The sequence below is a fragment of the Stegodyphus dumicola genome, chromosome 10 (genome assembly GCF_044657685.1).
Source record: "Stegodyphus dumicola isolate Sdum_Otavi_A_Nest chromosome 10, ASM4465768v1".
Lineage (NCBI taxonomy): Eukaryota > Metazoa > Arthropoda > Arachnida > Araneae > Eresidae > Stegodyphus > Stegodyphus dumicola.
Window position 1 is genome coordinate 122,881,483 of NC_140777.1, and position 14,508 is coordinate 122,895,990.

General features: G+C 35.1%; 1 protein-coding gene across 3 annotated transcripts in view; it reads left to right on the top strand.

Moving 5' to 3' along the window:
• LOC118201085 (G patch domain-containing protein 1) overlaps positions 1–14,508 on the top strand; it is a 129,824-nt gene that overhangs the window by 11,501 nt on the left and 103,815 nt on the right. For all 3 annotated transcript variants that reach the window (XM_085825480.1, XM_085825482.1, XM_085825481.1), the window contains exon 4: positions 11,049–11,203. In XM_085825480.1, the coding sequence (XP_085681606.1) occupies positions 11,049–11,203 (155 nt within the window). The remainder of the gene's footprint in view (positions 1–11,048; positions 11,204–14,508) is intronic.

Below are 14,508 nucleotides of genomic sequence, written 5' to 3' on the forward strand. Positions count from 1 at the left end.
CAGTTGATGCAATTGCTTCCGTGACCTCAGCTCCATTTGCTGAACTTCTTTTTATAATGGTCATTGCAGTTGCTGGTGTCCTCATTAGACATTGGATTATTGATAAAGATGCATCAGAGGCTGTGAGTGCCAATCCTCTGTCATCACTCTCGGTCATCTATCTTCTTAATGCTCATGGTTGACCTATTTCTGCCACTATCATTGAATGGTAGCATTGCTGCAACCCAAATGTTTGTGTTCTGCATTTGACCACCCTGCATCCTTTAGTTTACTTGCATGTCCTTTCAATGTTGATATCTGTGCATACTGTTCGCAAACCTATCTGTGAGGCATTAATACAGTCCTCGTGGGTTGACAAAACAACATTTGCATGGAAGGTATGCCTTAGTATAGGAATGTCTTCTGTTTTATACACCATCTGGATGCTCCATTGCGATATACTGAAGCTCCAGCTAGTCAGTCATTTGCCACCAAAAGTTAATCTGCATATTCTGTCATAAAGTGTGGGCATATGCATGTTCAACTCCTTCTTGGTCACTTTTTATGTTGTAGAGTGTTTTTAACCCATTAATATTTGCATGGGTTATTTTTGACGTACTTCTAATACTTTATATATAGTATGTAAAATTATGATATTACTGGTATTCCTTCAACAGCTGCTTATAATGAGATATCAAAACTATGTTTCCGTCACAATCAGTTCTCGCTTGTGCAGATTTATAGCAAGATTGTGTCAAACTACTGTAGAGTGGTAATAACATCCTGCTTGTGTTTATATTATTTTTATTCTGTTAGTAGTGTTGAAAAAGAAAATATATTTTTTTCATATTCAAATATTATAATTATAATAATACAAAAAACTTCCTGAGGTGAATTTTTTTCCTCTTCTCTCCATTTACATACATGCATATACTTATCTATATATAATTCTGTTTTTCAAAAAAAATATAGGCAAAATATGTTATATTGTTTTATGATATATGTATAGTTATATCTTAAAACAATATAACTATACATATATTATATTTATTATATATATATGTAATAAATCTTAAAAAGTTAGGATTAAAAAACTGAAGGCTGCCTATCCCTATTTCCCGAAACACGTTGCCAAAAAAAAAAATTAAATAAACAATTTTTGAACTGAAAACGTTTATATAACAGGAAAATTGGAATCATTGAGTACAAAAATATATGTTAATCTCCTTTGTTCAAAGCTTCAAACAAGCAGGAAAAGTGTTCAAAGCTTCAAACCAAGCTATTTAACTAGCTCAGCTAATAAAGTTTCACTCCAACAAATTCACTGAGACTTAAACAGTATAATCAAACTGAAATTTCTAAAGCATCTAAACAAATTAACAGTCTCACTGAATTTGTCTCTTTTCCCGACTTGTTTCAGTTGTCTAAGCCACTAAAACACTAATGATAATATACAGGTAAAATCCTAAATTAAAATATGCCTAGCAAGACAAACAAACAAAGTACAATTTAAATGCAAAAGAAAAAATCATAATAATAAAAAATAAGAACAGAGAAAAGTAAGCAATTTCCAGACATGAAAGTTACGTTAAAAATCCTATGTAAAAGCTAAAACCAAGGCCTGTTTCTACTGCATAAATAAATAAACTTTTGTCTTAAAAAGTTAAAGTTATAAACTTGTGAAAGTAAGAAAAGAAAAGGGGGAAAGAGCTAATGTGCTCAAAAATGAAAATTGTTAAAACCTAAGAAAGTACATAAATCAAACCTGGTTGTTGGAGCGAACTCCTGCAGCAATTAAGCTGTGAAAAATCTGGACGTGAAAAAGTTGCTATGATTCAAACCAACCTAGCAGTAGGGCAAGCAGAAATTTGAAACAGTCAATTTCAATGAATAGCAGTGCATTCAAATCAAAAACGAGTTTTCGCTATCTTGTTCGCAATGGAGGTTTCCATTAATAGGGGGCTTAGGAGGTCGTAGTCAGATGTAACCAGTCACAATATTGCATTGTTTTAAGCAGATTGTTCTAAAAGAGAACTACACAAAAATGGCTAAATGCCGAGGTTTTTGCTTAAGTTGCCCATAAAGTTGAGGAAATAGAAAAATTGTATTTGTTAGTAAAAAGTCGTCACTCTTCATGCAATCAAGCTATAAAAACATCTTAAAGAAATGAAAAAGTCCCTTTTTTTAATAAACAGAAAAGATGGCCAGTAAATCATTAGACTACTTAGAAAATATTATATTGATCACGAAAGCCAAATACAAAGAGAATAGAGGAATTAAATTACATATTTACATTAAATCACTTGTGCAAGTCATCCACTAGTTACCTCCTGTTCAGGTTTGGGTAAAAAATTTCAAGTCACTTAATACAAATAATTTAAATATTAAGGTAAATGCCAGCTTTTTTTTTAGGAAATGTGAAATTACTGAAAATAAAGCATTGAATTTCTTCTTGAAGAAAGTCAGTGTTATTGCAAATTCTTTTGATTCTGAGTAGTTAGGTATTAATTGTATTAATAATGACTCCTTTTGAAATGTTAGAAGTCCAATTGATCAGTTTAAGAGTGTTAAATTATTAATAATCCAGTTGAAGTGGTGGTCTTGAAAATTGAAATTAATAATAATTTCAAGTACTTTTTAAGTTTTTTAGCAAAAAGATAGTCAGTTTCTTTTAAAATTATATGTATACATATAAGATAATCAATTTCTTTTGAAATTATATATATAAGTTTCCAGACTGCAGAAACTAGATGTGCCGGCGATCCTGGACGCATCTACTTGCATTGTGTTGATAAGACCAAACCTTCAATGTGCAGCACCTATTTGGGCACATGCTTCTGATACCACATTGGGGAAACTTGACAAGATACAGGCAAGAACAGCCAAAATAATATCTGGAGCTGTTTCATCTACCAGCAACAATAAGGCAGAATAAGAGTGTATACTTCCAACCCTTTTACAGAGAAGTAAATATCTCACACTCGGGTTTACAAACAAGACCAGGAGCCGAGACATAAGGCACATTTCTAGAAGGACTTTTAGAAATTATAACAGGTCAAGGTGTAAGAGGTCATCTGCTCTGAAATATGACTATGAGATCAGATAACATATTGCTCTCAAACATGGCACCTACACTGTCCTTCAAGAGTCTAGCCTGTCCTCTTACATCCCCATTAACAACAAAGTAAATCTTCTTCTGGTGGAATATTGTATAAAAAAGGGAACTGAAACAGTTATCAAGACAGAAGGTTCTCGAACTACTGAGTCCTTTTGGGGAGCTGATTTGATAAAAACTTGCACAGATAGTTCATCAGATGATACTATCCAACAGGGTGGAACTACCAAATGGGGCAACTATACTCCAACGCCAGGGAGCAGGCAACATCGCTCCCAACTTCACATGTAAATTAAGAGCAATCCAGGAATTCCCTGAAAATTTACTTCAACTTAAATGATAATGATAAAGCCAGAAAATTTGTAAATTACTGTGACTTTCAAGCTGCCCTAGAAGCAATACTGCAAGGGCATTCAAGACTCTCCCAGGATATACACCAACATGTCGAAACAATCGACCAGATAGGAAAGACATGCACTATGCAATGGATACCTGCACATGTTAGAATGCTCTATGCAATGGATACCTGCACATGTTGGAATCGATGGAAACGAGGCAGCTGATAAACTGGCTAAAAAGGCAAGAAATCTCAACAACTCAATCCTCTTCACTCGTGAAAATGGTGATGCCATTGCCAGATATAGAAATCTATTAAGAAAGACCATCAGATATGTGGAATTGATGCAGACAGAGAAATTACAAAGACCATTACTAGACTGACAACCTGCTATTTTAGAGGAACAAAAATTAATAAAGATGGTACTAGATTATAGAGAACTTGTAGAAACTGCCCCAAAATGGAGCTTTCTCCAGAGCACATCTTCATCTGTCTGGCAGTGCTTGCAGCTCTGCAAAGCTTAGGGGAATTTCCTTTCCAGGGAGAGATGTATTATGAAAAGAATGTGGAACTGGCAAAAGCTGTGATTTTCCACGCATAGATCCATTTGACTTCTCAAAGGACATGACACCAACCAACCAACTAAATGTATATTAGTACATCTCATATATGCTTTTTAATTAGTTAACTACTTCTTTTAAATCTTTCTTTCAGAAATGATATAAATTACCCTTCCCAGTTTTCATGAGACAGAATTAATAAAATAGGGAAATTATGTGAGTAAATAATAAATTAGTAAAATGAAGTAACAAGAAATTTCTTAATTACTAATTGCAATGTCATAACTCTAAATTTCAATTCAGAAAATGACATAAAGTATAACACTAAAACCGGAATTATTATCACTTTTAAAACAAAATTCATCATTATATGTGTTGATTTTTCCGTTAAATCCTATGTGATATATCTGACTTCGAATCTAAAATTTTCTGAAGAACACGAAAACCTTGTCTAAAACTTAAAAGTTTATTTAACTGGAACTTCAACATTGATGAAAACTTAACATCATAAACAAAAATTCAACATTTTAGGCAGAAAACATTCAAAGTGCTTTAAAGTAACAGCTATGCCGGCACGGTGAAGAACACTTTCCTTTAAAAGACAGAATCCATCTAGCCCTTTCAGCATATATCTCCATTCGCTGGATTCAGACTTCCGCTCCTACGGGTTTTGGACTTAAACAGCCAGACTGGAACTGGAATAGGACCAGAACAAGACTGGAACAAGATGGGAACCGGACAGGACTGGATCTGCAACAAGATGGGAACTGGAACAGGACAGGAACCGGAATCTCTCATCCCCTGGCTTCTCCCCCGGGCAGGTCTATTCTGGCTCGAACTAAAATGAACTGCGGTGCCACTAAGGAAAACACCTTCTTTTATTGCCATTACTACAGACAATTATGCAAATATTTAACATCCTTCCACCTAAGGAAAAAAAAAAAAAAGTGAACTTTCACATTAAAGTAAAACAATGCCAAAGAGCCTTAATATGCCAGTCTGTCCGGCGGAGTTACACTTCTACCAGATCGTGTTACAGGCCTGACAGATTTATCATCTATGTTGAGTTTAAGTTCAGACAACGAATCTTGTTTTTCATTCTGCAGCTTCACGGTACATCATTTTGCGCTACTTCTAAAGGATACAGAGTTCGAACCACTCTAAGCAAAATTCCATTTCGGGTCTTTACTCTTGCAAGCCGATTTATTCCATCAGGTCCTGGAAGTAGTTCTATGACACGACCAAGTTGCCAAAAAAGTCTTTTGTCACTACTACCGATCAAAACAATATCATCTAATTTAATAGCAACTTTCCTTTCAGCTCTTTTATGCGAAACCTTGAGAATTCCCAAATATTCTTTATGAAATCTATTTTTAAATGCTTCTCTTACAGTTTGAATATACTGAAATCTTCTCTGTAAATTACTTGATTTAATACCGTATTTTATATCCCGCAAACTACTAGTTCTAATTTCTTTTAAAATGTCGGCAGGAGTTCAGGATCGAAAGGAATTACTGTCAACGGTCGGTCATTAAGAATCACTTCACAGTCACACAGTATCGTGTACATTTCTTCATAATTTAAACAAGCATGTTTAAGAACTTTTTTAAGGACTTGCTTCATCATTCCGATCAGACGTTCCCACCAACCACCCCACCATGGAGCACCAGGGGGAATAAATTTCCATGTTATTCGCTCATTGGTTGCCTGCCCAATAATTTGTTCAAAATCTATTAATTTTAATGCATTTGAAGCTCCTACAAAATTAGTTCCATTATCACTGTACACAGTTGTGGGTTTACCTCTTCGTGACACGAACCGATGAAAAGCCTGAAGAAACACTTCTGTAGATAGAGAAGTCGGCAACTCCAAATGGACCGCTTTATAAACGGCGCATGTAAAAACACAAATCCATGCCTTTTCTTTGTTTCTCAGCAATAAAGGACCACAAAGGTCTATACCCGTTACTTGAAATACTGCTGAATCATTTACTCGCTCTATTGGCGGTGGGGCTGATATGTGGTCAACAGGTACAGCAGAATATCTCTTGCAAGTAATGCATTTACTCAAAACAGAACGCACAGTTCTTCTGCCAGATAACAACCAAAACCTTTCCCTTAAGGTATTCAGTATATATTGTACACCTGCATGTCCTTTCTTTTTATGGTCTTCCATAATTAAATTCCTAACTAATGGATGTTCTCCTGGTAATATTATAGATGTTCTAAACTCTAACGTGTCATCTCTTCGAAACGCACCAGTTTTAATTCTTAGAATTCCCGCATCATAAAATGGACTAAGAGTTCGTAAACGTGCGTCTTCTATATCCTGAAAAGATTCCGATTGAATCAAGCAAATAACAACCTTTTCTGCAAAATCAATTTCATCAACAGTGAGTTCACCTTTCCTTTTTTTCTTATTTCCGCAATTAAAGAAAAATCGTTGAATTCAACCAACAACTCTAACTGTTTTTCGATGGCTAGAAAATCGCTCACTCAAACTAAACCTTTCAGCAGACACTAGAGATGAAACCACCGTCTTTTTTTTTCTCGCTGGCTATTTCCGCTTCATCAGTTATAAATTTGGCACTCGGCCAATTTTCTTGGGATTTTAAAAGCCAGCTCGGACCCTCCCACCATTTTGACCGGGAGAGTTGACAAACTGAACACCCTCTACTTGGAAGATCTGCGGGATTAAGGTGACCAGGTATATGCCTCCAATCCTCCACACGTGTCAAAAGCCTTATTTCATGTACTCTATTTTGTACAAATGTCCCCCATCGTTCTTCCCTTTTTATCCATGCAAGGACAGTAGTTGAATCTGTCCAGAAAAATGTACTTCTGGCCGCAAAGTCTTTTAGAACGTCTGCAGCAAGACGAGATGCAATAGTTGCTGCTAACAATTCTAATCTTACAATAGTCCTTTTCTTTTTACCACAAGGAAAAACTCTAGACCTAGCCTGAAGCAACTGGACTTTAACTGATTCAGGTTCTTCTACACGAATGAAAACTACTGCCGCATACGCTGCTTGACTGGCGTCACAGAACACATGTATTGAACACTGTTTTGGCTGATATCGTATCCACCTTGGAAATTTAATGTTTTTCAAAAGAGAAATGTCTTTTACCCATTTCAAAAATTTACTTTTAATTTCAGTGTTAACTTCTTCGTCCCATTTTACTTTTGTTTCCCATGTACGCTGTAATAACATCTTAGGTAATATAAGGACTGAACATGTTATACCGATGAGATCAAATACTTTATGGGCTATTGCCAAAATACTTCTTTTCGTAACTTTCTCAAAACAAAGATTTTGTAAATTAGCAACATTTATTTGAAGAGTATCGCCTTATCTTTCCCATAACAAACCTAATACATTCGCAATAGTTTCGGTTTCTAAACTACAGTCGGTATATTCCCAACCCCGTAATTCAAATTTTCGTTCTGCCATAACATCTGAAGATACTTTCATGAAGCGCTGTAATTCATCTTCACTTCCGACACTTGTTACACAGTTATCAACATAGAAACTATTCATTAATTTAACAATAATGTTGGAAGGATATTTTACATCTCCATCATTTTTCTCTAAAATTGAATTTAGGTAATATTTAATAACAGCTCCAAGTAAAAATGGACTACTGGTTACACCAAATACGACTCGACAATGATGAAAATGCTTCAAGCCATCTTCACCCTTTATCCAAAGAAATCGGAAGAAGTTTCTGTCGCTAGAATTCAGGCCAATTTGTAGAAAGGCCTTACGAATATCAGAAATCACCCCTATTTTTTCTTGGTGAAATCTATTTAAGATTGTAGGAATAAATGCAATAAGGTTTAATCCCTTTTCAAGACAATCGTTGAGACTCAGAGAACCCTTTGCTTTAGACGAAGTGTCAAATACTGGCTATAACTTCGTAGTACTATGTTCCTTAACAACATGTCTATGTGGCAAATAATGATGGGGTAAATCTAATTCATTTACGGGTACTTCCTCTATTATGCCCTCTTTGAGCCATTCGTGGAATATATTTTCATACTCTTGGCGAAGATTATCTAGTTCAAGTTGCCTAATCGTACCGTGCAACCTTTTAAGCGATAACTCAAAATCATCCGACAGGGGAGGGTGCCCTTCGAACCAATGCAAAGACACTACAAAGCGGTCATCTTCTATTTTTACAGTATCAAGGAAATGTCGCCTCGTAGCCTCATACGATTCCAATTTAGTCTTTTGTTCGGATGGGTCCGTAATACCAAGCGAGTCGAGGGCCCATAAATCAGAAATACAAGCCCCTTAATTCAACATTGAAGTAACTAAGAATGTTGAACCTTCACTATTCAATCACCGGTTTTTCCCATAACCGTCGATCCTAACTTTGTCTCAGTAGCTACAAGACCGTTTGAAATTTGTTTACGATTCCCCGTTAATAATCGTCCTGCAACATCGGCTCCTATTAAAATTTCTATAGGTCCTTCTAAACGATCTGTTAAACTTATTCCACAGTCAGCAAGCTGTTTAAGCCATATTCCTTGTCCAATAGAAGGTACATTATTACAAATAACAGGCTGACTTAACGTATCAAAATTACAACTGTAAGAGCCAGACGTATTAGATAAATGAATTTTGTAAACTTTATGTTCACACAAACTGGTCGTCGTACCGCCAAATAATGCGTGGCCAAAGTATTCCTTTATCGTATACTTATAACCCATATCTTGAGCTGCGCTTTGCAGAATATATGACTTTTGAGAACCAGTATCAATTATAGCTCGAGTCGAACAAGATTTTTTATCTCCTTTAATTATAACTCTTATTGTTTGCAGCAAAACTTTAGGAGACCTTGAAGAAATGTTGGCGAGTGTTTCAGCCTGATTTGGAGGCTGTTCCTTTGCCCTTGTCTGACTTATTTGTGAATTGCCCTTATATAGAAAAATATGATGCCTTTTACTGCATGTAAAACAAATTGTTTTTAATCTACACCTCCTGACAGAATGTCCAGATTTCAGACACAGATAACAAGAGCGTGTCCTTTGGACCAAAACTTCTCTTTCCGACAACGATAAGTTATGCGCCTGAAAACATTCCGCAGAACCATGATTTATACTGGAACAAAATATGCAGCCTTTTCTAGCTTCATGAGAAGTAAACAGTTCAGCTGCCGTAGGTTTTAAGTGAGGTTCTCTTATCTTTAAACACGAATTTCCTTTCTTATTACCGTGAGCCAATCGATTGAAAACATTGAAAGACCTAGCCGCTAAAGAAATTCTTTCCTCACTTTCAACTTCACCGTGCAAGAAACATAAAAGGCGCTCAAGGTCAGATTCCCTTTCTCTTAACTCGGCATATTCGCCGGTTAAACTTTCTGATTCTTTACGCGAAAACCTAAGTCTCTCCCACGTTTTTAAGACTTCATTCGGCAATGCTGATTCTACCAATGGATATAATATCGCGCAATATTTGCCTCTATTTATTCCAAATATCTCCAAGGCTCTTAGATTAGATTCAAGTTCATCATATAATTTCCGCAAAGAGGTACCTTGTTTTTGAATAACAAGGGTTAACAAATCATGAATATAAATCTCCGTTAGTAATTCTTTGTTACCAAAACGCGTTTGCAATGCTTCAATTTCGCTCTTGTAACTATCGCCAGTTGGCGGAAAGCTTTTAACTATTTCCTCTGCGGGAGAATTCTTCTCCAAAGCCTGTGCCAGATAAGCAAATTTATCATTATTATCTAATGTAGGATCTTTATCAATCTTTTGGAATTGCCCCCAAAATCATAGCCATTTCTTCACGTTACCGTCAAAGACAGGCAATTTAATCTTCAGATAATGCAACATTTTATTCTGAATAAAGGACAGATCAATTAAAGTTACATTCGGGGTACCAGAAGTAAGATCTTTTAGTTTACTTTCCATAAGTCTCCACCTATCAAAATATAATTCAGATTCATCTATTTCCTTAATAAGTAAAGTCTCATCTGTAATTTCTTTAAACATTAATTCTCGTATTTTCATTTCAGTATCAAACAAAACTTTAGCTTTCTCGGCAATAACTTTTATTTTAATTAATTTTTCTTCCTGATTAAATTTAGTTTCTTCATTGTCAAATTCATTACACGCTTTGCTAAATAATCTTCTGTATTGAGTTCGTGCTAAATTTAAGGCTTCCATGATTCAAAAATAAAAAAATTGCTTACCTTGCAGACAATATCCTGTCGCTTGGCGCCAAATGTTGATTTTTCCGTTAAATCCTATGTGATATATATGACTTCGAATCTAAAATTTTCTGAAGAACACAAAAACCTTGTCTAAAACTTAAAGGTTTATTTAACTGGAACTTCAACATTGATGAAAACTTAACATCATAAACAAAAATTCAACATTTTAGGCGGACATTCAAAGTGCTTTAAAGTAACACCTATGCCGGCACGGTGAAGAACACTTTCCTTTAAAAGACAGAATCCATCTAGCCCTTTCGGCATATATCTCCATTCGCTGGATTCAGACTTCCGCTCCTACGTGTTTTGGACTTAAACGGCCAGACTGGAAGTGGAATAGGACTGGATCAGGACCGGAACAGGACTGGAACAAGACGGGAACCGGAACAGGACTGGATCCGGAACAGGACGGGAACCGGAATCTCTCATCCCCTGGCTTCTCCCCCGGGCAGGTCTATTCTGGCTCGAACTAAAATGAACTGTGGTGCCACTAAGGAAAGCACCTCCTTTTATTGCCGGCGGTTGCCGTTACTACAAGCGATTATGCAAATATTTAACAATATGATTAATTACCTTTTCATCATTTTTATGTTTTGGATAAGTTACACTTGCAAAATAACATATCTTGTATAATATTTACTCCACAAAGGAAAAATTGATTTTGTATATTCTTTTTATTTGCTTGTTCATGTGCAATGCATTTAGTATTCATTAACATTTTGCATAAGAAGCAAACAAAATGCTGGAATCATTCACTGTAATTGCTTACATTTCATTCTATTAAAAAGTATTAAATTTATTATGTAATTTTAACTAGATTATTTTTAAATTTTGAGGATTTTGGAGAATTTGGTATTTCTACTAGAAAAATACACACCACATCCAATTTTCAAGACCTTTCTGAGAGAGATGTAAAAAGGCAAAGAATTGCAGATGTAGATAGTATTATTCCTGGCGAAGCACCTTTGAAAGACATCATAAAACCAGTAAAGTATGTTTGCATACCTTATTTCAGATGTCATATATTTAACTTATGATACCAAGAACTTAATTCTGTGCTTCTTCAAAATGCAGTATACCTGCAATTCATCAAAATCCTGTTTATCAGAAATCATAATATTTAATGTTTACATATTTTAGCAAATGCTGTATTTCTGCAGTATTATAATGAATGCTGTAATTATTTAACTGAATGCTGCATAATGTAAATAAGAGCGACAGATACGTTGTTCTGATTCAGTGACATGATATATATGATGTATTATCCAGATACTGGTAATATGCATATATCATTAATGCTTCACTACCCAAATGTAGTGACTAGCTATCACATATCATCCATATTTGAATAATACAAGTATGTATATTTTACCTAATCAGCAATGTTGTAAATCTGGGTATGCTAGGAATGCCATCACATAGGGGCCCTAGGATGTCCTGCTGAATTACTTTTATATGTTTAAATATAAAAGAAGTTGCATAAATATAATAGAATCTGTCTTCATTAAGTTTTTAAAGGCCCCCCTACCTCCTCGTATGTATATATATGAGTATATATATGACGCACATAGGAGCCCCTTGTAAGCAGATAAAACAGCTGTTATTTATTACTTTATATTCAGTGTTGCACTGAATATAAAGCAATAAAGCTGTATGCTTTTGTTTTGATTTCCCTCCAAAGGAGAGCTTTCAAGGCATTAGCTATAACCAGGGCCAGATACTTGCTGGGGTTTATTGTGAGAATAAGTTCTGAATTTCTTGAGGTGAGTACGTGACAAAGGTGGCAAAAATAAAGATACAGTAAGTTAGGCCACCTGAAGTTTACCATAATTATAGAATTCCCAGAAAATCCAGTTTTAAGAAATGATTTTATATTGCAGCCGTATGTCAAATTTTCTCATATACGAAAAGAGTGAATTGGATGAGGTAAAAATTACTACTTCATTTGGTCATCGTAGACTTCACACCACTTCTTGTTTTAAAGCTTGGTTATACTATTAATTTATTTATATATGTATCTCACAATAATGGTTCACTCTGGAGGAAAATTTTAAAAAGGATTAAAATCTCTATTTTGCCTTCCTATTTATGCTTCCTACTCTTACAGTTTTTCCCATTTTTTTTTTAGCAATCAGAATTAAATAGTTTATAACTCTTCAGATGCACATTAACCGTTTGAAGGGCTCCGCTATATAATATATACCAGATGTTTGTCAGTTTTTTAACCTCCTAAAAAATGCTAATTTTTCTACTCCCAAAACTGTAATTGTAAGTTTCTACTGTCTCCTTTTGGTTCTAAATGGCAGTGCTACCTATTAATGCTCAATATTTTGCATTTATGAAATAAGTATACCTCTTACAAAGGTATGTTTGAATATTCAAAATTCCCAGTGCAGGGAAGGAAAAAAATCAAAATCTTCAAATATATAATGCATGCATGCTGTACCTTTTATATTTGCTGCATTTCAATTAAAACTGATAATTAAAAGAAGATTATTTATGCGTTTTTAATCCCGGTAAATAATAAATACCGGCGCCTCTACTGGGGGTGCCTTGCCAATAGATGGCAGCACCAGGCTTCTCCTTCTCTACTCTGTGAGATGGCAGAATTCTTTTATATTATAATAGTTTATGATGCAATAGTTTGTTTATGATTAATTTACAAGTTGTTTAGGATTCAGTATTATGTTCATCGGGAGATGGGAAGTTTACTGAACCCTGCGCTAGGACTGAATACAAGTACAGTCAAAAGTCGTTAATCCGGACTCCTCGGGACTTCGGCGATTCCGGATTATCGATTTTTCCGGATTATAGATCATCAGTTTAAATCTGGTAAGATGGCATGCAGAAATTACAAAATTAAAAATATGAAACCGTAATTTATGAAATAAAGAACAATTATGATCTAAAGGGTATCAAAATTTACAAAAAGAAAAAGCTTAATAGCTTAAAAGCTTTATTTGTTTACTTTATTAAACATTTCCTTCAATGTAAGTTGCTTCGTTTCATGTGATAATACTTTCTCTTTAATTCTATTAAACAGACATAATTTCTTGTTTAGTTACAAAGTTCCGCTGTTCCAGTCCTATAATTGCTGTGTTGAGAATACCGACTAATTTGTCAATCGAAATGTTTTCGTTTTCAATAACCTCTGGGTCACTTTCTTCACTATCGGAAGCGAATTATAATGACGAGGAACTTGATTTAAATCATATCAAAGACGGAGTACATCGAAATGAAATACTACACTTAGTACGGAATTATAAACTAAATAAAATAAAAACATCTGCCCTGAAGATAAGGATAGTGCTGACAGATTAACTTCCAATCCGCCGCGTGAAATTGATAAACAGATTTCGGATTTCAAAACATACTTTCGCTTTGTAGATACAAATTACATATTATTAAATATATATCGAAAATTCTATTTGACATAATCTTTCTAATCTATCATAATCTAATAATGACGTTTCTGCCCTCCCTCTGCCGCAGAGCAGCGTGAAATTGATAAACAGATTTCGGATTTCAAACATACTTTCGCTTTGTAGTAAATATATATCGGAAATTCTATTTGACATAATCGAAAGTTCAAGCTTACTTTTATAAAATTGCTCTAACAGTCTGCAAAAAATAATAAGCCGGATCCAATTCGAAGATTAAGGAACAACGCAATCTGAAACATTAACTGAATTAGATAACTTTAGCTTAGCGTATAACTCCGTTACACATTAAACACGCATGCGCACAAACATATTCGCAGCCGGAAGGGTCTTACGCGCTCTCGTAAACGCCTGTGCGCATGCGTGAAAGCGACGCATGCGCAGAAAGTTTGTAGCTTTGAGGTCCGGATTATAGATCATTCCGGATTACGGGTGTCCGAATTAACGACTTTTGACTGTATATTAGTTGCTTTTTATTCTTTGTTTACTTCACTCGAGTTTCTCATTCGTCTCTCTTTAGCTAAAATTTTAATTTCAGCACTTTACCCTTTCCCACAAGAATGTCTCATAAATTTCAAAACATTATACAACTGTAGGGGTTAGATGTGGCATGTTAGCCCTGAAAGACATCTGTTGTTTCATGCTTCCCAAAATCCTGGAATGCAGCAAAAATGAAGAGAGGTGATTTACAGCTAATTTGTCATGCAGGGGTCACACCATCTTCACAAAGGGACCATCACACAAAGGGAAAGTTCACTTAAAAGTACTGCAAATGCACTTTAGGTCCATTTCTTAGTGCAATGGAAAAACTGCTGATCTGAAAGCATGCTTTCATTTTTTAGGATGTCGTCTTTGT